The 27,117-nt window shown below is 47.1% G+C and overlaps 1 protein-coding gene across 2 annotated transcripts; it reads right to left on the minus strand.

Annotated features, from left to right (window-relative positions):
- Positions 1–5,342: 5,342 nt before the first annotated feature.
- On the minus strand, positions 5,343–6,847 carry LOC129639412 (cancer/testis antigen 1-like). 2 transcript variants are annotated; one of them, XM_055564554.1, is made up of 3 exons: positions 6,416–6,847; positions 5,826–5,948; positions 5,343–5,626 (listed from the first exon to the last, which is right to left on the minus strand). In XM_055564554.1, the coding sequence occupies exons 1-3, from the start codon at positions 6,754–6,756 to the stop codon at positions 5,488–5,490; spliced, it is 603 nt and encodes a 200-aa protein (XP_055420529.1). In that variant the 5' UTR covers positions 6,757–6,847; the 3' UTR covers positions 5,343–5,487. The 2 variants fall into 2 exon arrangements, with proteins under 2 accessions (XP_055420529.1, XP_055420528.1); XM_055564553.1 differs by having other exon boundaries at positions 5,826–5,951.
- Positions 6,848–27,117: the final 20,270 nt, after the last annotated feature.

A 27,117-nucleotide genomic window follows, 5' to 3' on the forward strand; every position in this document is an offset into this window, starting at 1 on the left:
TATCTGTGTATAGTCACAATTCTTCAGGCTATCATCAGGTTTCTCCTCTCACATAAATTTCAATATCAGCTCATCACGGACTTTTCTGGTTGTCCAGTGATTGAGACTCTACCTGCCAATGCAGGGAACATGGGTTCAATCCCTGTTCTGGGAAGATCCCATAAGGTGCAAGGCCACTAAGCCCAAGCACCACAATGCCTGAGCCTGTGCTCTAGAGCCCGCCAGCTGCAACTACTGAAGCTGAAGGGCCTAGAGCCTGTGCTCCACAACAAGAGAAGTCACTGCAATGAGAAGCTTCTCTGCTGCAACTAAAGCATAGCCCCCACTCACCACAACCAGAAAAAACCCATGTGTGCAGCATCAAAGACCCAGCCAAACCAAAATTACATAAAAAAAAAAAAAAAACAAATGAATCTGTTAAAAAAACAACCTGCTTCACAATGTGAGGGACATCACTTCGATCGCTGGTCAGGGAACTAAGATCCTACATGCAGTGGAGCAAGTACTGAGCCTGGGCATCACAACTGGAGTCTCTGTGCACTGCAACGAAAGATCCCACATGACACAATAAAGTTTCCACATTCCCCAAATAAGACCTGATTGGGCAAAATAAAGAAATTATTTCTTTAAGAAATCAGCTCATCAATTTTTACAAAAATCTTTGCTGTCATTTTTATGGACATTTATGGACATTTTTATAGATGAGTTTTGACTGTGTGGATCACAATAAACTGTGGAAAATTCTGAAAGAGATGGGAATACCAGACCACCTGACCTGCCTCTTGAGAAACCTATATGCAGGTCAGGAAGCAACAGTTAGAACTGGACATGGAACAACAGACTGGTTCCAAATAGGAAAAGGAGTACGTCAAGGCTGTATATTGTCACCCTACTTATTTAACTTCTATGCAGAGTACATCATGAGAAACGCTGGGCTGGAAGAAGCACAAGCTGGAATCAAGATTGCCGGGAGAAATATCAACAACCTGAGATATGCAGACAACACCACCCTTATGGCAGAAAGTGAAGAGGAACTAAAAAGCCTCTTGATGACAGTGAAAGAGGAGAGTGAAAAAGTTGGCTTAAAGCTTAACATTCAGTAAACTAAGATCATGGCATTTGGTCCCATCACTTCATGGGAAATAGATGCAGAAAGAGTGGAAACAGTGTCAGACTTTATTTTGGGGGGCTCCAAAATCACTGCAGATGGTGATTGCAGTCATGAAATTAAAAGACGCTTACTCCTTGGAAGGAAAGTTATGACCTACCTGGATAGCATATTGAAAAGCAGAGACATTACTTTGCCAACAAAGGTCAATCTAGTCAAGGCTATGGTTCTTCCAGTGGTCATGTATGGATGTGAAAGTTGGACTGTGAAGAAAGCTGAGCGCTGAAGAATTGATGCTTTTGAACCGTGGTGTTGGAAAAGACTCTTGAGAGTCCCTTGGACTGCAAGGAGATCCAACTAGTCCATTCTAAAGGAGATCAGTCCTGGGATTTCTTTGGAAGGAATGATGCTAAAGCTGAAACTCCAGTACTTTGGCCACCTCATGTGAAGAGTTGACTCGTTGGAAAAGACCCTGATGCTGGGAGGGATTGGGGGCAGGAGGAGAAGGGGACGACAGAGGGTGAGATGGCCGGATGGCATCACTGACTCGATGCACATGAGTTTGGGTGAACTCTGGGAGTTGGTGATGGACAGGGAGGCCTGGCGTGCTGCAGTTCATGGGGTCGCAAAGAGTCGGACACGACTGAGCGACTGAACTGAACTAAACTGAACTGAACTGATAGATGAGTTTGGGGGAAATTGAGCCTTGAGCAATATCACTTCTTCTAATCAAATATGATTGAAAAACATGCACGTGATACATCTCTGCATTTTTAGGTCTTCTTCAATTTCCCCCATGGTGGTGTGTGACACATTTTCTTAAATGCACCCTAATGTTCATAAAGGGCAAGGAGCCCTAAGTGTCTGGAGTCAACTAGGCAAAGGGGTACTGGAAACAGTAGATATGAAGCCAGAGAAGATGCAGGCTGGACCATGTAGGACTTTTCAGTCCACTGGAAGGCTGTGGCTTCAACTCTGACTGAGAGGGAGCCTGTTGGAGGGTTGGAACTGAATAACTTCAGGACCTGACACGTTTTAAAGGAACCTAGCAGCTTCAGCAGTCCATGTATGGGGTCAAAGTAGCTGAATGGTTCCAAGTTTGCTGGCTGAGCAAGGAAGAATCAGATGGGAGCCCCATCCCACTAGTGGACTGACTTCACCATTTTGGGCCAGTTTGGGGAGCATTGTCTATAAAGGGCTGTCCCCAGTGCCCCTTCTCCAGCTTTTGCCCTTTCCTTCATCTGCCCATTGTAAATCCTCCCCTCCCTCTTTGGCGATTTACCCACAAATACTCTCATTTGTCTCCTTTTCTACAATACAGCTTGGCTATTTCTTACCTAAGAGCCAATTTCTAAGCAAGAAAATTAAGCAATCAATAAAACTGTGGTACCTCAATTCAATAATAGTGAAGACTTTGCTATTGCAAGTGAAAAAAGGAACACATCAATACAAAATAACCACCTTGGTTTAGGCCAAAGGGAGACTTTATGGGTCTACCTACAAGGTACAGAGGTAGTTTCTGTCTTCAGGAAAGGCTGGATCCAGCATTTGGTTCCCTGAGATCTGCCTTCTTGCTCCAGCTCCCCCTCTCTCCCTTGCCTGCCTGCCTCCCCTACAGCTCCCAAAGTATCATTGGTTGGATGATATCAACACAGCTGTAGGAAAGCAGTGCTCCAATTGGCCAGGCCTGAGCTACATGCCCACTCCTGGAATTGGAGGTGAAATCAACTCTATCATAATCATATTGGGTGAGAGAAAATGAAAGGGGTGATTTCCCAGGGTGACAGGAGGATACCAGAACCAAAAGAAGGAAAATGGGCACCAGGTGACAAAACCCACAGATGTCCTCGATGGTGGTATACACTTTTCGTCAAATTCAAAATCAGTTTCTAATGTGTGTTGTTGTTTTTTTTTTTAAGCGAGATAGGAAAGATTTGTCATTAATGCAAGCATGGTCCCTGCTACTGACCCTCCCATCAGCTTCCATCCCCTGACTCTGGGGGTCCACATCCACTTCTTGGGGGTATCCTCTTCCCCATGCTCCCTCACAGACCTTCGCTGAATTAAAGTTTCTAAGGAAGTGCTTTTTTTCCAATGGGCAAATGGAGCAGACCTTTATGTTCCAAAGCAACATCATTTCAAAAGTCATGATTCTTTATGAAGATAGTTAAACAACATGGAAATCTAAATACAGGAATGATTTTCCCTAATGTCCGGTGATAACACTGACAGTTGAGGGGGTGGTGCTTATTCTGGGGGGTTCTACTCCGCATTTCCCTGCATGTTCATAGGGTCAGGAAGTCCTGAAAAGACAGGAATATGCCAGACCCAGAATTCTGCAATTTGCTTTCATCTCTTTCCATATTAGTTCCCAGCTATCTGGTTTGCTGTCTGATTGCCATATGTCATTCCAGCAGGATGGAATTACCATCGTTTACTCAATGTTTCCCCCTGGGTTTACAGTCTACCAGTTTTTCACAGTGACAAACAATGCAGTAATGAATACTGTGGTCGATTTTGCCTTGCTCACATATACAAGAATTTTCCTATGATCGATTCTGAAAACTGGGTCAAAGGATATGAGCATCTTAAAATGTAATAGGAGAGTGCCCAATCAAATGTCCAGATAGATTTTACTATCACTCTGATACTCCTTGTTTTGGCTTCCCTGGAGGTCCGGTGGTTAAGAATCTGCCAACCAACGCAGGGCACACGAGTTTGATCCCTGGGCCAAGAAGATCCCACATGCCCAGTGCAACTAAGCCGGTGTGCCACATCTCCTGAGCTCACCCCGATCTAGAGTCCCTGCTCCTCAACAAGAGAAGCCTCCGCAATGAGAAGCCTGAGCAGAGCAATTACAGAGGAGCCCCCGATGGCTGCAAGCACAGAAAGGCTGTAAGCGCTTAAGAGGTGGCACACCCAAAAATAAAAAAAAAATTTGTTTTCATAATTAAAATTTTTAAAAAGAGTCCTTGTTTCAAGCTATAGCCTTCTTGGACGTGGACGGTTTCAGTTAATTAAGTTCATCCTACACTAAGATCTGCTCTGGTCCTACAGAGCCAATCTTAAAAAGTAAGACCCAAAAGGATCAAACTGTTTCCAAGCATCTTAACAGCAGTCCAGAATAAAGCTCAAGAATAAGTTTAGGAATAGAAAAATATCAAGCACGCAAGGGAAATCTGATTATGTTTGACATCCAATGTAAAATTACCAGGAGGCAAAGAAGCAGGAAACTCCAATCCATTATAACAGAAATCAGCGTGTCGTTGTTCAGTCACTCAGTCGAGTCTAACACTTTACGACCCCACGGAGTGCTTCTCGCCAGGCTTCCCTGTCCTTCACCATCTCCCAGAACTTGCTTAAACTCATGTCCATTGAGACGTGATGCCATCCAACCATCTCATCTTCTGTCATTCCCTTCTCCTCCTGCCTTCAATCTCTCCCATATTCGGGGTCATTGGCTCTTCACATCAGGTGCCAAAGTGTTGGCAATTTCATTTTAACAGAAACCAGTTAAAATGCATTAATTGGAAAGGAAGAAATAAATGTGTATTTATTTACAGACAAAATGACTCTCTACGTAGGAAGGTCAATGAGATCTACAAAATAGCTATTGCAATTAATTAATGAGTTTAGCATGGTTTCAGGGTTCAAGGATACGCCTAAGAGTGCCTTGGACTACAAGATCAAACCAGTCAATCCTAAAGGAAATCAGTCCTGAATTTGCATTGGAAGGACTGATGCTGAACCTGAAGCGTCAACACTTTGGCCAGCAGATGTGAAAAGGTGACTCACTGGAAAAGACCCTGATGTTGGGAGAGATTGAAGGCAAAAGGAGGATGGGAGGATAGAGGATGAGATGGTTTGACAGCATAACTCACTCAATGGGCACGAACCTGAACAAACTCCAGGAGAAAGCAGGGACACAGAGCCTGGTGTGCTACAGTCTATGGGGTTGCAAAGCGTTGGACACTAGTTAGAGACTGAACAGCAATGTTCTGCTATTATATCTTCATATATAAATGTAACTATAGAACTGACAAAATATTTAAAAATCAATACGGAATGGCAATAAACAACTTTCTTATTCTCCCACTTCTTACATACATCGTCTTCACTTGGGTTGTACTCCTTGGATATCTGGATCTGAGAACCTTCCCTCCAACCAGAAGATGAATGCAACATTAGGAAGTGAACAAGCTAAAACTAAAGTCAGAGACAGCTCATTTTTATTTTCTGCAGTTCACAATCGCCAAACAAACTATGTGGACCCTGAGCCCACAAGCAGCAGCACAGGCACAAGATGAAGCCTGATCAAACTACTGCAGAAAGCAATGCCCTTGGGAATGATACTTGAGACTGGGGCACATAGGCTAGTTTTAAGGCCCTCTTCTGTGCTGAGACTGAGGAAAAAGGTGGGGCACGAAGTTCTGCAAGATCCACATCACCAGGGAAGCCTGCTCCAGACAGAAGCGGACGGCCATCTGGAGCAGGGCATGGTCTTCAGCAGTCAATCGGCTAAAAGGGAGGGAAAATGAAATTCATGTTCCCGCTGAGGAGGAAGAGGAGCATGTCCTCCCTCTGTCCCCGCTCACTGACGAAGCCCAGAGCACCACACTTCTCCTCTAGGCTTAACCCACCATTATGGCTCCTCCTGGGCCTAGACTGCTCACCACCCACCACTCCCTCCCTCGCCCCGGCCCCCTTCAGAACTCACAGAACCAACATGCGGCCATTAATGTAGAGCTCCCTCTGAACCGGCCATCGCAGTTGAGTAAGTCGAGTCAGGATGCGGCGCGCGTTGTCCGCCTCCGCGTATGATGAGAAAGGTATGCCTAAGCTGCTGGTGGAAATACGGTTAAGGCACCATCCACACCAGTCATTTTGGCTGTATTTCAGGCTCCCTGCTCGTGGAGACCCGCCTTCTCCCTCATGGCCACCGCCAAACACCCTGCATATCACCGCCCGACCCTCTAGTTCCCTTCAGATTGCTTTTCCTCACCACTATCCACACTCGTCATTTTGCCTGTACGTCAGGCTCCCTGCTCACGGAGACCCACCTTCTCCCACAAGGCCACCACAGGACTCCCTGCACATCACCGCTCAACCCTCCGGATCACTTCAGGGTGCTTTTCCTCACCACCATGCACTGAGAGCCAGACCACCCCTGACCCATACCCTCCAGCCTCCCAGAGTACCCTCCTCCTATACTTTAGGCTCCGCAGCCTGCAACCCTCCAAACCACCCCTAGCCCACACCCCGACCCCCGCAGCCGCCTGGCCCACCGGGGCTCCTGCAATAGGATACAACTGGAAGACTCGGTTACTCAGAACTCCGGCTCCGGGCGCAGTGTCTCCACCAGGCCCTGGTGCGTTGGGTGCCCCCGGGATCTGCGGAATGGCAGCGGCTGCGCCACCTGACTCTGCTGCAGCGCTGGGGCCTCTGGGATCAGCCATGTCACCGGAGCCGGCAGGGACTTCTCGACTGACGGCGTCTCCAGGGCCAGCTGGCATGCCAGGGCCATTGGGGCCAGCAGCACCACCCGGCACACCTTGGCCGCCATGTGCTGTACCCGCTGCAGAGGCCACAGCACCTGCGTCTTCATCGGCTTCCCTCATGGCTCCTCCACCATGTGCCTCGGACTCCATCTTGAAGCCCTCTCTGCCTCCCTCCGCGTCGGGAAAGACTGAACCGTCCCTACAGATCCCAGCTCTGTACTGTGACCTGAAACTCAGCACGGGCAGAGCGCCTGCGCACACACACTCTGGTCCTGCCTCACGATTGGTTCCCACCAACCGTCGGTTCCCGTGATGACCGCAGGCTCTCAGGCAACGGGTGCCCCCTGCTGAAAGTTCACGCGTTAGCGTGCCGTGTAGCCCCGATGCGCATGCGCAGACGCACATACCCACGTGGTCTGGGCTCTCTGTGTCAGCCCTGCCTCGGGCCTGGAAACCTGGTAAATGGTGGTGCTCCAAGGCAATGGCACCCCGCTCCAGTACTCTTGCCCGGAGAATCCCACGGACGGAGGAGCCTGGTGGGCTGCAGTCCATGGGGTCGCTAAGAGTCGGACACGACTGAGCGACTTCACTTTCCCTTTTCACTTTCATGCATTGGAGAAGGAAATGGCAACCCACTCCAGTGTTCTTGCCTGGAGAATCCCAGGGACGGGGGGTCTGGTGGGCTGCCGTCTATGGGGTCGCACAGAGTCGGCCACGACTGAAACGACTTAGCAGCAGCCACCCTTTAGTGTGGGGACAGCTCCTCAGTGCGCATGCTCAAACAGACCCTGCCCCACTCTTCAGGGAACCTGACTCTTTCCACTCCAAGCCTGCAAACCCCAAGTAAGCCCTGGTCCCTGTGCACCTCCATGTCTGTGCTGCAGCCAGCCTGGCGTCGCTCACAGGTGACCATCCTGCTGAGCGCAGGCCCCTGTCATCGACTCCCAGAAGTGAGTCGGGCACCCCTGGGTCCGGGCTGGTCTGTCCCTTTGGTGTCTCACACATAGCTCACGTGCATGTATGTGCGTCTGTGTGCATGAGCGCAGGGGCAAGTGCATGCAGATGGGCATCTGTATGGGTGTGTTTGTAAGAGAGAGCACGTGCACAGATCACACACATAGGCATGTGAATGTGTGTATCTGTGTGTGTGCCCGAGAGAGTACCCTTACATAGGTGCCTGCCCATCGGCGTGTGCGTGGGTGTGTTTCAGAGAGAGAGCACATACACAGATTCCAGCACATAGGCGTGTGCATGTGTGTGTGTGTGGAGGTGCTTGCACATGGGCATGTATGGTTGCAAGAGAGTGTGTGGTCAGGTGCATGCACATGGGTGTGTCCCTGTGTACATGTGTGTGTCAAAGAGAGCATGGTTGAGATGCATTCACATGGGCATATGTGTCTGCTTGTGTGCTTACACAGGTGCCTTCACGTGGGACTGAGGTGGCCCGGCCCTGGAGGCATGATACCAGGGATGCGGAGCCTGCTGTGCCTGCCTGCTTGGGGGAGGGAAGCGGGGACTGCTGTTGCACTCACTGGGGATGGCATGGGGCTGGGCTGCCTGGGGCTCCAGGCACACAGAATGCAGGGACCCCTCAGAAGCACCGGAGGAACCTGATACGCTCAAGGACTGGGGGAAGAGCAATGTTCCCCTGGACACTGCCCAGGCTCTTGCCCTCTCCCGTCCCTGAGCCTCACCCCCCTGGCTGGAGAGTCCGCTCAGCTCTCAAATCCAAGGCCAGCAGCCTTTCCCCACCCACAGTGCAGGGAGAGAGGACCGGGCAGTGGCTGCCCAGGGGTGGGGCATCCCTGTCCCACCTTCACACCTACCCAGTTTCTCTCCAATCTGGCTCCAGGTCAGTTTTAGGGTGTGGGTAGATCCTGTCTAATGCCTGTGTCTGTTCCCTGCTCTGTGGCTTAGAGGACCCCAGCGGGGGACCTGGACACATCTCTCCCTCGGGGGCCCACTGTCAGGTTGGGGGGACATTTGTAAGGATAGTCATGCTGTAGAAGGGGGCTCACTAGACTATGATGGCTTAGAGGGCAAGGGACTAAGCCACATGACCCACCAGCGTCCTCCCTCTGCCCACTCCACATCTGTACCTGTGCTCTGCATCCGTAGTGATAGCTAACACTTGCTGCAGCCCATGCACTGTTTCATGTGCTTTCCATGTGTTCATCCATCAAGTCAGTTTTCAGACAGTATTGCCATGTCGGTATCCTGTCTCCCATGATGCAGGTCTCCTCCACACAAATCACACACACCCACTCTCTCCCCAACACCAGCGGCTCAAAGTCTTGTGCATTTTGGTTCCTGCATTTCTCAAACCTATGATGACCATAGTGCTCCATCAGGCACGGGACTCAACTTGGGTCTGAATGGTGAGATCTGCAAAGGAAAATGATAATGCCAGTGACAAGTACTGTGTGTGGCAAGAGAGTGACAGAAGTATGAAGGAAAGACACTATGATAGAATGAGTTTCTCAGAGAGTCTACCACTGTGACAGGTGCATGGTTTTGAGTGAGTGCGACAGAGGGAATGTGTGATTGGGACCGGAATTTCAAAGGACAGAATGTGACGGGAAGAGACTACGATGCAGATGATAGTATAGAGGTAGCAAGCCCCCAGATTGATAGATGATAACTTAATGTGTACAGCGAATGGTGAACAAAGGAGAACATTTAATTCCAGAACCAAGAGACGCAGGTTCAGTCACTCAGAGCTTTGTGTAGTAGAAATTTAATTAAAGTGAATGTTACAGAAAAAGCTTCTAAGATCGATATCAGAACAGGGTAGAAAGAGTACCCAGTTTGCTAGTTTAAGCACAGCATTATATACTTTTCTGACACCATTCACTCACGCCTGCTGGGAGTCCTTTCTCACTCCTTTCAAACAGGTCCAGCTTACCATCTGCAGCCTTTGACACATCCTCCTTGCTTGTGTTTCAACCTATATATCAGCTCTATTACTGATGAAACTGATTGGGAAGAACGTGGCTTGGGAACAGAGAAAAAGGATCAGTATAGAGAAAAGGATAACTCAAGGCTATGAAAATTTTGCCCAGACTCTTTCCTAGAACATATATCCGAGGATGACATCAGCAGGATATTCACCAGGATATTCATCAGAAGAAATGGGTTAACCCAGAGCTCAAGGCCATGGAAGTTTTACCCAGACCTTCTCCCATAACACAGGTTCTGAGCTCAAACAAAGCATGTTCTTGAGCAAGAGATTCTGCTGCCTGCCAGGCCTCCATGTCTAAGGAAAAAGAATGTGAAAAAGAAAGAGTGTTCACCTCCTCCTTAAAAGCCTTGGTCTCCCTAGCAACCTGACTGAGTTAACTCTCTCACAGATACCATGACAGCATGAGTGTGTGGCACACAAAGTGTCAGAGATAGAGTCTAGGAGAGATCAGGTGTGAGAGAGAAAAAGTGTGATGGAAAAAGCATTATAGAGTGACACAGGAATATTACAGAAAGAGTGTGTGTGACAGATAATCTGACTCAGTATGAGTAAGCAAATCTGAGAGATAATATGTATGGAAGAAAATGGGTCTGTCACACATGTCAGAGTGTGACAGGAAATGAAGCTTACCATGGGATGCAGCAGCCTGGGAAGGTGGAGCAGTCCTCGGGGCCCATGTTTCCCTGAGGGTGGCCATCCCCATGTCTCAGCCAGTCTGGGGAAAGTCAGCAACTTGACTTGGCTCAGATGCCCAAGCCACGTTCTTCCCAATCAGTTTCATCAGTAATAAAGCTGATATTTAGGTTGAAACACATGCAAGGGGGATGTGTCAAAGGCTGCAGATGCTGAGCTGGACCAGTTTGAAAGGAGTGGAAAAGGACTCCAAGCAGGCGTGAGTGGATGGTGTCAGTGAACTCCTTGTAGAAGAAGTTATTCAGGTGGTCCAATTTGTAAAGCCACACACTTTCTTTCAGGCTTTTGAAAGACAGGTGATGCTAATGGTAAAGAATCTGCCTGCCAACACAAGAGATGCAACAGATACAGGTTCAATCCCTGGGTGGGCAAATCCCCTGGAGAAGGAAATGGGAACCCACTCCAGTATTCTTGCCTTGAAATCCCATGGACGGAGGGGGCGAGTTCATGGGTCACAACGTGTCAGACACGACTGAGCCCATACACACATATACACATATACTTTTAATCCAGGAGAAAGCAGAGGTTAGAGAAGTGGTTACAGTTCAGGACAGAGCAAGATAAAACATGAGGAGGACTTCCCTGGGGGTTCAGTGGACAGGAATCCACCTGTCAGTGCAAGGGACACTGCTTCGAGGCCTGGACAAGGAAGATTCACCAAGCCACAGAACAACTGAGCCCATGCCCCACAACTACTGAGCCTGGGCTCTAGAGCCCATGTTCTGCAATAAGAGAAGGCAATGCTATGAGAAGCCTGTGCTCAGCAACTAGAGTATAGACGCCACTGGCCAGAACTAGAGAAAGCCCGTGTGCATCAACAAACACTGGGCACAGGCAAAAGTATATAAATAAAGTCGATGTTGCAAGAGGAGAGCAGGCCAGCTTCTCCAAGTAAAGGGCAGTGCGGAGCTGGGCTAGGGATCCTGTACGAAAGCCAAGTGGGAGGTGAAGCCTCCAAGTCGCTTATAGACAGCAAAATGAGCTCTCTGTCCCAGGCTCCCCTGTGGGTGCTACAAAGAGGGAGCCATGAGCAGACTTTTAGTTGTAGGTTTAGCAGATATTAATATGTTTTCACCATAATCCCTGGAGAAAAACCAGGTCAGGGCAGAACCAGATTCACATGGGTAGGTAAAGTAGGTGTGGACACTTCGGTGAGACATGGGGGAGGAAAGCCCAAAGAACATTTGGAGGAAGGGTCTAGCTTCTGTTGTCATCCATCCCACAAGTGGAAACTCATGAATTAACCAGAGCCACCTGAAGGTCAGACATTAGGGCAGAAGGAGAGTCAGTGGGACGCCTAGGTGGCTCTGATTCCCACCTCTACAGACGACACCGTGTGGACGCCCTCATACACCCCACTGAGGGGACTGGTCACAGGAGCAGAAATGCTGGAGTTCAGGGATGTGCAGGCTTCACTGGATTCAGTCCTGCCAGGATGCTTCCTGCTATGATTGTACCCATTTGCACTCCTACCGTATCCTGCAACCTTTGTGGGTTTCCTCTTCTGTAACTAGCCTATTTGTATCCTTTGCCCATTTGCACAAATCAGAATTGTAGTTATATTCTTGATGATAAGCAGGATATCAAAAATATCAGTATATTCTTGATTTGATCTGTTATGGGCTTAAAACAATGTTTAGGAAGTACTTCCCTACTCCTAGCACACAAGGATATTTACTTACATTTTCTATAGCAGCTTTATTTATTTGGTAACTCAAGGAACAATTTTGACTGGACACCTTTCCAGGCCTCCGCAGAGGTTCCAGTCCAGCCAGGAAGGACTGTTAAGAAACAAGAAAAGAACTACACTATGTAGCCTATGGGAAGGTGGTGAGAACTCTGGCCTGAAGTGCAACAAGAAAAAAGAGAGGGGGCACTTGGAGGAGTGGTTTTCCATTTTCAACCAGGTGGTTGGGGTCGGCTTCAGTTTGAAACAGAGACTGAGTGAGGACTTGAGGGAGGTTTGGGAGTGTGAGGAGGCCAGTGTGGCCAGAGCAGAGTAGGTCAAGAGGAGAGCAGCAGGACAGGGGGCCGAGAGCTGACAGGGACTGGATGTGGAGGCCTCAGGGGACATGCTGAGGGCTTGTGCTCAGAGCGAAGTGGGAGGTGGTGGAGGGTGGCTGTGGGTTGGATTGTGTCCCCAGGAAAAGATGTTGAAGTCCCAAGCCCTGGAGCCAGAGAATGTGACAGAATCATGCCATTTTGAAAAACTCACTGTGTTTTTACTATTTCATTTCTGGCATTAATAAAAGTTATAAGGAAGAATCATAACCTAAGTGTCCTCTTATTTGTTTTATGTAATGACCTCTGATAAAAACTCAGAACATGTTTTGAAGGCTGAGTGTTGAAAATAGACTTCGCTGATGTTTTCAAGTACAACAGGCCTAACCTGACTCACATGGAATGCCCCACATCCATGTTACTTCGCTGCAAGCCGTTCAGCAGGTGGCTGGAACAAGCACTGCATCTGATCAGCCAAACCACGTCTTTTTTCTGGGTCAGAAACTAGCTTCCGTAGTTGACAGTAAAATCAACGGCCCTGCCAGATACCACAGATAAGGTGACCCTTGGTACTGACATTAGAAGGCAAGAGTAGCCAGCCTGCCTCCCCACAGTAGGGGTCTCTTGTGTCCTCACCTCTCTTTTCCCCATGGCTGATGGATGCTCCCAGCTGCCCTGGGTGCTGGGTCAGCAGTGTCTCTAGGCCATGATGTAAGGCAAAGACAACCAGAGTAGCTGGGGCTTGGGTTTGGGGGAACCAGGCCAAAGGCACAGACCCTACAGCCAAGGCGAATCCTGGTGCTGAGAAAAAGGAGGGGAAGCCACGTGAACTTCCTTACCCTGGTCAAAGACCAGGCTGATTACTGTGAATGGTTTCTCCTGACACTCCAGACCAACCCCCAGTCTAAAGAAGGGTATTTTGGCCCACAACGCTAACCTAAGAAGCAAGGGCCAGGAAACCTAACCTGAGCCCCAGGCTCTTTGAGCTCTGGCCCCTTTAATCCACCAGGCGCCTCCTTAAGTTTCCACCTTTCTACTTTATTTTCTTTGATCTTAAATTGCATTTATTATTATTTCTTTATTTTAATTGTGCCATTTGTTTTTTTTAATTAGTTTTTATTTTCTGAGACAGAGTGGCACTGTGCAGGCTGCAGCAGGGGTCCCGATGGGAGAGAGCAGAGCTGAGACAGACGCTACCACATGGGCATCTCACTGATGGCAGATGGGGTGCTGGAAGGCCTAAGGGACAGGGTGGCCTTTCCAATCAAGGCTGCCAGTCACTGGAACTCCACAATTCTGACTGTGAACCTGATCCCACTCTGGCACCACACACGGACATTGCTTCCTGGGAGACCTCAGTGGGGAAGGGAGGCAAATCCATGGGATGTGTCCCTTCATTTGGCTTCTGTCCAGCACTGTGTTCTCATGGTCTGTGTTTCATGGTAAAAACCACTTATTTGAATAAGTTTTAGCATCTGTTTATTACACGGAAAAGAACACAACCTAATTGTTTCATATCTGTCTTGAAATTTTAATATTCCCTTTACTTTGGTCTTCAACATGACTTTTAATTCATTTTCATACTCTATGGTGATAGAAGTCAGAATAGCGATTATCCCTATTGGGAAGAGGCTGGAAGGAAAACAAATTTGTAAATTATAGTGTATTACAGAAAGTGATGAGCAATGTGGGAAAGAACAGGATGAAGCAGACTGACTGCCCACCAGGCTGTGGGGAGGGTGGATGCAGGAGGAAGTCAGGTGAGAAGGTGAGACCTGTGCAGACTCGGAGATGACGGAGGTGGCCAGGAGCTATATTTGAGAGCATAGTCAAGGCAGGGAGAACAGACCGTGCAAAAGCACTAATTCATCAGCAAACCTGGAATGTTGAGGGTGCAGCCAAGCGGCCAGTGTGGTCGGCATGGGGTGAGCAAGAGTGAGCACTGCAGAGGAGGTACAGAGGCAGTGGGGGTTCACAGATGAGCATGTGGGTCCTACCTGGTCATTATAAGGACCTCTGGCTTATACTCTGAGTGAGAATAAATCCAGTGAAGGGAACTGAACAGGGGAGACACATCTGGCTTACATTTTGAAAGGAAGCATCACTGTAGCCACTAGCGCTGCTGGGTGCTGGCGGGTGAGAGACTCCATCACCGTCACACCCAGGACCATTGCCACCATCCCCGGAAGCAACACCTGCCTCCCTCCAGTGCATGGAGGCAGAGCTCTCCGGGTTCTGTCACGGCAGACTCTGTTCACACATATGGAGGAACAGGAAAGGCTCTGCCCTGCCACTGGCTTCAAAGATCCTCTTAAAAGCGCCCAAACTATATGAAGCTCAGGCTGTGAAAAAAGTGGGCATCAGGCCAGGGAGGATCAGCAGTGATCTCTGGGAGCTGAGACACTTAAGAGATGAGCTGTGCAGCTTCCCCAGCTTGCTGTCTACACAGACTGCCCAGGCTATGTCCAGCCGGCTCCCTGGGTGTCGAGGGGGAATCACAGAGCAGAGGCTGTTGGAGCTAGCAGGCAGCGCACCAGAGAGGAGAGGGTGGCAGAGGGAGGACAGAACTGGCAGAGTCCCTGGTGCTGGGAAAGTCTGAGGGCAGAAGGAGAAGAGGATGTCAGAGGATGAGATGGCTGGGTGGCATCAGAGACGCAAGGAACACGCACTTGGGCAAACTCTGGGGGACGGCAACGGAAAGAGAGGCCTGGCGAGCTGCAGTCCATGGGGTTGCAAATAGTCAGACACGACTGGGCGACTGAACAACAACAACAGCTGCCAAAGCCACGTTCTTCCCAATAAGTTTCACCAGTAATAAAGCTGGTATTCAGGTTGAAACACATGCAAGGGGGATGTGTCAAAGGCTGCTGATGCTAAGCTGGACGGACCTATGTGAAAGGAGTCGTAAGGGACACGCTGCAGGCGTGAGTGAGTGGTGTCAGTGAACTCCTTGTAGGGGAAATGATTCAGGTGGTCCAGCTTATGAAGCCACACACTTTCTTTCAGACTTTCAAAAGAAAGGTGCTGCTAGTGGTAAAGGATCAGACTGCCAAGGAAGGAGACACAACAGACACAGGTTCAATCTCTTGGTGGGGAAGATCCCCTGGAGAAGGAAATGGGAACTCACTCCAGTATTCTTGCCTGGAAAATCCCATGGACAGGGAGCCTGGCGGGTTCCACTCCATGGGTCACAAAGAGCCAGAACCGATTGAGCCCACACACACACATATACACATATATTTTTAATCCAGGAGAAAGCAGAGGTTAGAGTAGTGGTTACAGTTCAGGACAGAGCAAGATAAAACCTGTGTAGGACTTCCTTGGGGGTTCAGTGGTCCGGAATACACTTGCCAATACAAGGGACATTGCTTTGATGCCTGCTCTGGGAAGATCCAACATGCCACGGAGCAACTGAGCCCATGCCCCATACCTACTGAGCCTGTGCTCTAGAGCCCATGTTCTGCAATAAGAGAAGTGACCACAGTGAGAAGCCTGTGCACAGCAACGAGAATTTAGCCCCCACTTCTTACAACTAGAGAAAGCCTGAAAGGAAGGAAGGAAGAAGATCCAACATATGCAAAAATTAATCAATAAAATCCACAGGAGGGGAGGAGAGTGGGCCAGCCTCTCTGAGTAAAAAGCAGGGCAGAGCTGGGCTAGGGATCCTGTACGAAAACCAAGTGGAAAATAAAGCCTCGCAGTTGCTTATAGATGACCAAATGAGCTCTCTGTCCCAGTCTTCCTGTGGGTGCTGCAAAGGGGGAGCCATGAGCAGACGTTGTGACAGTTTCAGTTGTAAGTTTAGCAGATATTGATGTGTTTCCACCATCATTCCTGGAGACAAACTGTGTCAAGGCAGATCCAGAATCACATGAGAATGCAGAGAGTAAGTGTGGACACTCTGGTCAGACATGTGGGAGGAAAGCCCAAAGAACGTCTCATGCAAGGATCTAGGGTATTTACTCCTGCCTCCACAGACGACACCGTGAGGGCACCCTCATACACCCCACTGAGGGGACTTGTCACAGTTTCCCAGGGCATAAATGCTGGAGTTCAGGGATGTGCAGGCTTCACTGGATTCAGTCATGCCAGGATGCTCCCTGCTATGGCTGCAACCATCTCCATTCCTACCGTATCCTGCAACTTTTGGGGGTTTTATCTTCTATAACTAGCCTATTTGTGTCCTTTGCCCATTTCTGTAAATTGCAATTGCCCTTAGCTTCTTGATGATAATAGGATATTAAAAATACTTGTATATTCTTGATATTAATCTGTTATGGGCTTAAAACAATGTTTAGGAAGTACTTCCCTACTCTTAGCTCACAAGGCTATTTTCTTGTATTTTTCTATAATAGTTTTATCTATTCGGTAATTCAAGGAACATTTTTTGTTGGACACCATTTCTGGTCTCCATGGAGGTTACAGACTAGTCTGGAGAGACTATCAAGAAATGAAAAACTGCGGGAGAAGAAGATGGTGGAGGAATAGGTAGATATGGAGTACATCTCTCACCATGGATACATCAGAAATACACCTTGAGACCCAGAAGTGCATGCAGAACACCAGCTGAGAGCTGACAGGAGTACCTGACCAGTGGGAAAGAATATATGGAACCTCACAAAACTCGGGAGGAAGAAAGAACAAGTGGGAAAAAAAGAGGAGTATTTGTAGGACTAGAACTGAACTCAGTGGGTGGGAGAACTGAAGAAGGGGTCCGATACCCACATCGGGGCAATTGTCTGAGACAGAGGAGAAACATTTAAGGCTGGGAGTGAAAGAGCTGGTCTGTGCAGCACGCTAAATGGAAAGGGAATCAGACAGTCCTTGCTTCAGCCATAGATAGCCCTGACAAGAACACAGGTCCCCTGGAAGAACAGGGGCTGGGAGCTGGAACTTAGGGTTTGTGGAACAATCCCAGGGAGAGGGCTGCTGTTGACTGTGGAGAGATGGATAGAGGGGATGTGAGGGAGGAGTCTGTGGTGGGAAATGCCTGTGGAGAAACTCGAGCAGCCACGGAAGCAAGGTGATACTGCTGAGTCACAGGTAACCATAGCCTTTCTCTCCCCACCTGCCAGCATCCAGAGCTGAATAATAGAGAAGCTCACCCATCAAACGCCTGATGCACTGAACTGCAGAGTAGGACCCCACCCAGGGTCCCCTTTTACGTGCCTAATGTGCTGGTCTACAGAGTAGGATCCCATCCAGGGGGACCCTTTAAGTGCCTGATGTGTGAAACAACAAGAAGGACTTCAGGCAAGGGAGCCCTCTAACTGCTTAAATGGGCAGAGCTACAGAGACAGACTGGCCAAAGAGATCTTCTGATCGTCCGATACAAGAGGCTCACAAAAAGACTCAGATAGGGCCATGACCAGCAATGACATAACCATGCCCCAACCAGCAATGCTGAAGAAGCTGAAGTTGAACAGCTCTATGAAGACCTACAAGACCTTCTAGAACTAACACCCCAAAAAAGATTCCTTTACATTATATGGAACTGGGATGCAAAAGTAGAAAGTCAAGAGATACTGGAGTAACAGGGAAATTTGGCTTTGGAGCACAAAATGAAGCAGGGCAAAGGCTAACAGAGTTTTACAAAGAGAACCCACTGGTCACATAGCAAACACCCTCTTCCAACAACACAGGAGAAGACTCTACACATGGACATCACCAGATGGTCAATACTAAAATCAGATTGATTATATTCGTTGTAGCCAGTGATGGAGAAGTACTATACAATCAGCAAAAACAAGACTGGGAGCTGACTGTGGCTCAGATCATGAACTCCTTATTGCCAAATTTAGACTTCAATTGAAGAAAGTAGGGGAAACTACTAGACCATTCAGGTATGACCTAAATCAAATCCCTTATGATAATACAGTGGCAGTGACAAAGAGATTCAAGGCATTAGATCTGATAGACAGAGTGCCTGACATCTATGGGCAGAGGTTTGTGACGTTGTACAGGAGGCAGTGATCAAGACCATCCCCAAGAAAAAGAAATGCAAAAAGGCAAAATGGTTGTCTGTGGAGGCCTTACAAATAGCTGAGGAAAGAAGAGAAGCTAAAGGCGAAGGTGAAACGGAAATCTATAGTACCCATTTGAATGCAGAGTTCCAAACAATAACAAGGAGAGATAAAAAAACCTTTCTTCATTGATCAATGCCAAGAAATAGAAGAAAACAATGGAATGGGAACGCCTAGAGATCACTTCAAGAAAATTAGAGATACCAAGGGAACATTTCGTGAAAAGATGGGCACAATAAAGAACAGAAGTCATATGGATCTAACAGAAGCAGAAGATATTAAGAAGAGGTGGCAAGAATACACAGAAGAACTATACAAAAAAGGTCTTCATGACCCAGATAACCATGAGGGTATGATCACTCACCTAGAGCCAGACATCCTGGCATGCGAAGTCAAATGGGCCTTAGGAAACATCACTAAGAACAAAGCTAGTGGAAGTGAAAGAATTTTAGTTGAGCTATTTCGAATCCTAAAAGATGATGCTGTGAAAGTGCTGCACTCAATATGGCAGCAATTTTGGAAATCTCCAAAGAAATTTGGAAAACTGTGCCATGACCACTGGACTGGAAAAGGTCAGTTTTCATTCGAATCCCAAAGAAAGGCAATGCTAAAGAATGCTCAAACTACCCCACAACTGCACTTGTCTCACACGCTAGCAAAGTAATGCTCAAAATTCTCCAACTGAGGCTTCAAGAGTATGTGAAATGTGAACTTCCAGAGGTTCAAGCTACATTTAGAGCAGGCAGAGGAACCAGAGATCAAATTGCCAACATCTGTTGGATCATTGAAAAAGCAAGTTCAGTTCAGTTCAGTTCAGTCACTCAGTCGTGTCTGACTCTTTGCGACCCCAAGAGTCACAGCAGGCCAGGCCTCCCTGTCCATCACCAACTGCCAGAGTTCACTCAGACTCATGTCCTTTGAGACAGTGATGCCATCCAGCCATCTCATCCTCTGTCATCCCCTTCTACTCCTGCCCCCAATCCCTTCCAGCATAAGGGTCTTTTCCAATGAGTCAACTCTCCGCATGAGGTGGCCAAAGTACTGGAGTTTCAGCTTCAGCATCAGCCCTTCCAATGAACACCCAGAACTGATCTCCTTTAGGATGGACTGGTTGGATCTCCTTGCAGTCCAAGGGACGCTCAAGAGTCTTCTCCAACACCACAGTTCAAAAGCATTAATTCTTCAGCACTCAGCTTTCTTCACAGTCCAACTCTCACATCCATACATGACCACTGGAAAAACCATAGCCTTGAATAGATGGACCTTTGTTGGCAAAGTAATATCTCTGCTTTTCAATATGCTATATAGGTTGGTCATAACTTTCCTTCCAAGGAGTAAACGTCTTTTAATTTCATGGCTGCAGTCACCATCTGCAGTGATTTTGGAGCCCACAAAAATAAAGTCTTACACTGTTACCACTGTTTGCCCATCTATCTGCCATGAAGTGATGGGACCAGATGCCATGATCTTAGTTTTCTGAATGTTGAGCTTTAAGCCAACTTTCTCACTCTTCTCTTTGACTTTCATCAAGAGGCTTTTTAGGTCCTCTTCACTTTCTGCCATAAGGGTGGTGTCATCTGCATATCTGAGGTTATTGATATTTCTCCCGGTGATCCTGATTACAGCTTGTGCTTCTTCCAGCCCAGCGTTTCTCATGATGTACTCTGCATATAAGTTAAATAAGCAAGGTGACAATATACAGCCTTGACGTACTCCTTTTCCTATTTGGAACCAGTCTGTTGTTCCATGTCCAGTTCTAACTGTTGCTTCCTGACCTGCATATAGGTTTCTCAAGAGGCAGGTCAGGTGGTCTGGTATTCCTATCTCTTTCAGAATTTCCCACAGTTTATTGTGATCCACACAGTCAAAGGCTTTGGTGTAGTCAATAAAGCAGAAATAGATGTTTTTTTCTGGAACTCTCTTGCTTTTTTCATGATTCAATGGGTGTTGGCAATTTGATCTCTGGTTCTTCTGCCTTTTCTAAAACCAGCTTGAACATCTGGAAGTTCATGGTTCACGTAATACTGAAGCCTGGCTTGCAGAATTTTGAGCACTACTTTACTAGTGTGTGAGTTGAGTGCAATTGTGCGGTAGTTTGAGCATTCTTTGGCATCACCTTTCTTTGGGATTGGAATGAAACTGACATTTGCCGGTCCTGTGGCCACTGCTGAGTTTTCCAAATTTGCTGGCATATTGAATGCGGCACTTTCCCGGCATCATCTTTCAGGATTTGAAATACCTCAACTGGAATTCCATCACCTCCACTAGCTTTGTTTGTTGTGATGCTTCCTAAGGCCCACTTGACTTCACCTTCCAGGATGTCTGGCTCTAGGTGAGTGATCACACCATCGTGACTATCTGGGTCGTGAAGCTCTTTTCTGTACAGGTCTTCTCTGTATTTTTGCCACTTCTTCTTAATATCTTCTGCTTCTGTTAGAGAAGGGAGAAGGGAATTCTGGAGAAGGGAATGGCAAACCACTTCAGTTTTCTTGCCTTGAGAACCCCATGAACAGTATGAAATTAAATAGCAAGAGAGTTCCAGAAAAACATCTACTTCTGCTTTATTGACTACACTAAAGTCTTTGACAGTGTGGTCACAGCAAATTGTGGAAAATTCTTCAAGAGATGGGAATACCAGACCATCTGATCTGTCCCCTTAGAAATCTGTATGCCAGCCAAGAAGCAACAGTTAGAACTGGACGTGGAACAACAGACTGTTTCCAAAGAGGGAAAGCAGTATATCAAGACTGTATATTGTCACCCTGCTTGTTTAACTTATATGCAGTGTACATCACACAAAATGCTGGGCTGGATGAAGCACAAGCTGCAATCAAGATTGCTGGGAGAAATATGAATAACATCAGATACGTAGATGCCCCCACCCTTATGGCAGAAACTGAAGAAGAACTAAAGAGCCTCTTGATGAAAGTGAAAGAGGAGAGATAAAACAGGTGGCTTAAAACTCAACATTCAGAAAACAAAGATTGTGGCATCTGGTCCCATCACTTCTTGGCAAATACATGGAGAAGCAATGGAAACAGTGAGAGACTTCAGTTTTGGGGGCTTCAAAATCACTACAGATGGTGACTGCACCCATGAAATTAAAAGAGGCTTGGTCCTTGGAAGAAAAGTTACGGCCAACCCAGAGAGTGTATTAAAAAGCAGAGATGTTATTTTGCCAGCAAATGTCCGTCTAGTCAAAGCTGTGGTTTTTCCAGTAGTCATGTATGGATGTGAGAGTTGGACCATAAAGAAAGCTTAGCGCCAAAGAATTTATGTTTTTGAACTGTGGTGTTGGAGAAGACTCTTGAGAGTCCCTTGGCCTGCTAGGAGATCAAACCAGCCAATCCTCAAGGAAATCAGTCCTGAATATTCACTGGAAGGACTGATGCTGAAGCTGAATCTCCAGTACTTGGCCACCTAATGTGAAGAACTAATTCATTGGAAAAGTCCCTGATGCTGGAAAAGATTGAAGGCGGGAGGAGAAGGCAATGAAAGAGGATGAGATGGTTGGATGGCATCATTGACTCGATGGACATGAAGTTGAGTAAGCTCCAGGAGTTGGTGATAAGACAGGGAAGCCTGGCATGCTGCTGTCCATGGGGTCACAAATAGTCAGACATGACTGAGCGACTGAAATGAATTAAGGTCCATAACTCTTGGGGTGGAGGCAGTTTGTGTACCTGCACACTTTGTGCTGACACGTTCCCCGCAAGCCAAGCAGCTGCACCACCTTCACACTTAACTGTCCCTGGGGCGGAGGTGCCCCAGGCAAAAAAATCTTGCGTCAATGCACACAGGGTCACTTTGGCCGTGCCCAACTCTTTGTGACCCTGTAGGCTGTGCCCTGTCAGGCTTCTCTGTCAGGGGTTTTCTCCAGGAAAGAATACTGGAGCATATTGGGCAATACTGGTTTCCACATGCAGAGGTGAAAATAAAAGCATAATGGAAAGCCAGGGGCAGTGTGTCTAAGCAAGAAGACCTAAAACCTTCCAGTAAGCTGTACAAGCTGCAGATTAAATCCACACAATCAGCTAGGCAGACTCTATGTCTATGGAATATATAAACAACATTGAGAGCTCCCACAAAACAAAACTCACTGGTTCTGATAGCTGTGGACATTGGAGGCAAAAACACACAGATTCACACAAGAACACACAAGAACAAACAGTAGGGCCAGATTAGAATCTGAGCTGGCCCCACAACAGGTCCAGAGATCAGCACAGTTTTGGAGGGCATCCTAGGGAGGTGAGGTGGATTGTGATTCCCAGTGAGGGAAAGGACTCTGAGCATTGATTCAAGAAAAACATTATTCTTGTGTTTTCACTTGCTCTGTAGACTCTTTTGGATATTTTTTCATTTTTTTTCCCCTTTTGTTTTCACCCTGTGTTGCAGTTGTCTATTTTATTGGCACTATGAAATCTAATTAAACTTTTGAAGTTTTTTTTTTTTTTGGTTTTGTTTTCCTTAGTAACAGTTTTTATTGTTGTTATAATCCTGTGCCTCTACATTGGGCTGTTTCAGTTCTGTGGAATTTTACTTTATTTTTCCTTTTATATTTTTTAAATTTTATTTTTTTTAATTGTTTTTTTTCTACATTTATTCCTTTCTTTGCTTTTCCTAATATTCTTTGACCATGTGCTCTCCACTGTCTGGAGCACAAAGAGAGGTTCACGGAGTTATATAGAGAAGAGAAGAGGGAGGAGGGAGATAGAGGTGACCAGGAGGAGAAGAAAGGGAGTCAAAGTGGGAGAGCCCAATCTAGCCAGTAATCAGTTCCCTAGGTGTTCTCCACAGCCTGGAACACCCAGAGAGATTCACAGAGTTAAGTAGAGAAGAGAAGGGGAGGGAGGAGATAGAGGTGACCTGGGGGAGAAAGGGGAGAGTCAAAAGAGGAGAGAGCAATCAAGCCAGTAATCACATCCCTAAGTGAAATGGATACTGAATATTAGATTCTTAAAGGTACAAAATTGATAACAAGTACAAAAAATCAAATAGGAAAAATCTAGAGTAGAATTTAGACTCTCAAAAATACAATATTAAAAACATGAAATAAAATCCATCACAAATATTATAAAAGATATATATATATATGAAATTTGCTTTAAAAATAGGGTCTTTTTTTGGTAAGGTAATAGTAGGTTGCAAAAATGAAAATTAAAGGAGTAATAAAGAACTTAAAAATAAGAGCAATTCAAAGATGTAAGGGTATTTTTGTGGATTCCAAAGTATATAAAATATGTCAAGTGCAGAAATTCAATGAATTATGGGTGTTATTATTATAAAAAATGATAATAGTAAAAATTTATCGTGGAATTTCTCTGGAGCTGTTGAGGGCTATGTGGGGTCAGTTCAGTTTCAGATAGTTCCTTGTTCCAGCTTATACTTCTTCTCAAGGTCTATAGGCCCCTTCCAATACTTAGTCAATGCTAACTACAGGGTTTTAATTTGTTGCTCCTGTCAGTTCCAGAGTGGTTCCCTCTTCTTTGTTTATTTTGGCTTCCTTTATTTGCAAGTCTCTTCAGTGTCTAATTTCTGACCTCACACAAGGGGGCAGGGTGGTCACTTATTTAGGCTCATTTGTTCCGTTGTGTTGTGGGGAGGGAGGAACACAGCAAACAAACATCACTGGCGTGTGTGGGGAGTGCTCGCAGTGTACGGACCACACTGGGTTAGCCCCAGCTCACCACGGCATGTGCTTTCCCGGTCTACACTGCTTAGGCTCCAAGTTGCTCTGCAGGGGAACTGTCCAAAGCAGACCCTGTGTTTCGTGCACCTCACAGAGCTGAGCTGCTCAGGTTCAGGTTCTTGGGTATTGCACAAGGGCACAGACTTGGTTGGGCATGAGTTTTGTGCCCTTCCCAGGTCTGAGCACCTCAGCCAGCCAGGTGCTTGGCGAGCGCACAGTCCCAGGTGGACCGTGCATCTTAATCACCTCCCTGGTCTGGCTGCTTGGTTTCCCGGGTGCACTGGGAGGGCACCATCTCAGGTGTGCCTATGTCTTGTCTAGGAAGCTGATCTCAGGCTGTGACCCTCCGGGCAGATGTCAACCGTCCAGGATCCCAGGAAGACATGGTTAGCAACTGGGCGCCTGCTCACAGTTTGGTGGAGGATGCCATCTCCGCGGCCGAGATGGCCCCTCGCCTTCTGGCTACGGCTGTCACATGCCTGCCTCTCTGCCTCTGGCGGGCGAGGGGCCGTCCCGCAGCCAGCCAGTTCTCCTTTGGTATTCGCTCAGTCCTTTGTTCTCTGAGTGGCCAGGGCCAGGCTGTACCTTTGGTTACAGCCTTTTGCTGGAAAGTTCGCTCTCTCTCTCTTTGTTTCTCTTTGGCCATCCCACAGTTGGGGTTGCTATCTCATGATAGCTCCCACAGATTGTCCTCAGGCCATTCAGGCCTGGTCCTTACCCTAAGCATGGAACCCACACCTCCCTATCCAGCTCCTGCTCGCTCGTGGCAGACGTAAGCGTCTGGGCGACTTTTCCACTGGGAGTTGTGGTTAGGCGCCTATTCTGTGGGGATTTTTGTTCTTTCTCCCAGTTATGTTGGCCTCTGAGATTCCAAACTCCCCACAGATCCGCAGGTGAGAGGGTTTCCGGCTGTTTGGAAACTTGGTTTCCAGCTGTTTGGAAACTTCTCCTCCTTCATGAATCCCTCCCTAGGACTGTCTCTGTCCCTAACCGTTTTGCCTCTCTTTTTGTCTGTTATATTTTGTCCTACCTCCTTTTGAAGAGAATGGGATTCCTTTCTGGGAGCCTGGTGTTCTCTGCCAGTGTTCAGAAGTTGTTTCATGGAAGTTCTTCAGCATTCAGATGATCTTTTGATGAATTTGTGGTGGGGGAGAAAGTGGTCTCCCAGTCCTATTCCTCCATCATTTTAGGACCACCCCAGTACCTTATTTTTGACAAAGGAGGCAAGAATGTACAATGGAACAAAGACAGCCTCTTCAATAAATGGTGCTGGGAAAACTGGACAGCTACATGTAAAAGAGTGAAATTAGAACACTTCCAAACACCATACATAAAGATAAATGCAAAATGGATTACAGACCTAAGTGGAAGACTAGAAACTATTATAAAACTTTTAGAGGAAAACACAGGCAGAACACTCTATGACATAAATCAAACCAAGATCCACTATGGCCCATTTCCTAGAGTAACAGAAATAAAAGCAAAAGTAAACAAGTGGGACCTGATTAAACTTAAAAGTTGGAAATGCTTCTGGATTGTCAGTCTTGTCCCATGGAGCCACAGCTCCAGTGCTGGACATGTACAGTAAGCTATGAAATTGACTGTCTTAGTCTTTTTATCTGTGTATAGTCACAATTCTTTGGGCCATCATTGGGCTTCTCTTCTTACATAAATTTCAGTATCAGCTTCTCAGGGACCTCTCTGGTTGTCCGGTGGTTGACACTCAACCTGCCAATTCAGGCAACATGGGTTTGATCTCTGCTCTGGTAAGATCCCACAAGCTAAAAGGCCACTAAGCCCAAGCACCACAATGGCTGAGCCTATGCTCTAGAGCCCAACAGCTGCCAACTACTGAAGCCAGAGTGCCTAGAGCCTGTGCTCTGCAACAAGCGAGGTCACCCCAATGAGAAGTTTATCTGCGACAACTAGAGCGTAGCCCCCACTCACCAAAACCAGAAAAACCCCATGTGTGCAGCAGCAAAGACCCAGCCCAGACAAAATTACATAAACAAACAAATGAATCTTTTAAGAAAGAACCTGCCTCAAAATGCGGGGCACATCACTTCGATCTCTGGTCAGGGAGCTAAGATCCTACATGCAGTGGGGCAACTACTGAGCCTTGGCATCGCGAATGGAGTGTCTGTGCGCTGCAGTAAAAGATCCCGTGTGACACAATGATTTTCCACATTCCCCAAATAAGGCCCCATGGGGCGAAAGAAAGAAAGAAAATATTTGTTTAAGAAATCAGCTCATCAATTTCTACAGAAATGGTGCTGGGAAAACTGGACAGCTACATGTAAAATAATGAAATTACAGCACTTCCTAACACATACACAAACATAAACTCACTCTCATACTGTATAGGACTCCTTGTTTTGGCTTCCCTGGCGGACCCAGTGGTTAACAATCTGCCTGCCAATGCGAGCCACGTGGGTTCGATCCCTGGGCCAGGAAGATCCCACATGCCCAGTGCAACTAAGCCGGTGTGCCACATCTCCTGAGCTCACCCCGATCTAGAGTCCCTGCTCCTCAACGAGAGAAGGCTCTGCATGAGAAGCCTGAGCTCAGCAGAGAGTAGCCCCCGATGGCTTCAAGCACAGAAAACCTGCACAGAGTTAACAAGAGGTGACACACCCCAAAATAAATAATTTTCATAAAAAAATTTTAAAAAGAGTCCTTGTTTCCAGCTATAGCCTTCTCAGACATGGACGATTTCAGTTAATTAAGTTCATCCTACACTAACATCTGGTCCAACAGAGCCAATCTTAAAAAGTAAGACCCAAAAGGATCAAACTGTTTCCAAGCATCTTAACAGCAGTCCAGAATAAAGCTCAAGAATAAGTTTAGGAAGAGAAAAATATCAAGCATGCAAGGGAAATTTGATAATGCTTGGCATCCAATGTAAAAATACCAGGAGGCAAAGAAGCAGGAAACTCCAATCCATTATAACAGAAATCAGTGTGTTGTTGTTCAGCCACTCAATAGAGCCTAACTCTTTGCGACCACACGGACTATATCTTGCCAGGCTTCCCTGTCCTTCACCATCTCCCAGAACTTGCTCAAACTCGTATCCGTGGAGTCATGATGCCACCCAACCATCTCACCTTCTGTCATTCCCTTCTCCTCCTGCCTTCAATCTCTCC

The sequence above is a fragment of the Bubalus kerabau genome, chromosome X, assembly GCF_029407905.1.
Source record: "Bubalus kerabau isolate K-KA32 ecotype Philippines breed swamp buffalo chromosome X, PCC_UOA_SB_1v2, whole genome shotgun sequence".
NCBI classification, from domain to species: Eukaryota; Metazoa; Chordata; class Mammalia; order Artiodactyla; family Bovidae; genus Bubalus; species Bubalus kerabau.

Coding starts and splice junctions, on each gene's coding strand:
- LOC129639412 (XM_055564553.1), bottom strand. CDS start 6,756: ATGGAGTCCGAGGCACATGGTGGAGGAGCCATGAGGGAAGCCGATGAA. Junction 5,952..6,415: donor AGTAACCGAGTCTTCCAGTT/GTATCCTATTGC, acceptor TATTTCCACCAG/CAGCTTAGGCATACCTTTCT. Junction 5,627..5,825: donor AATGGCCGCATGTTGGTTCT/GTGAGTTCTGAA, acceptor CCTCCCTTTTAG/CCGATTGACTGCTGAAGACC.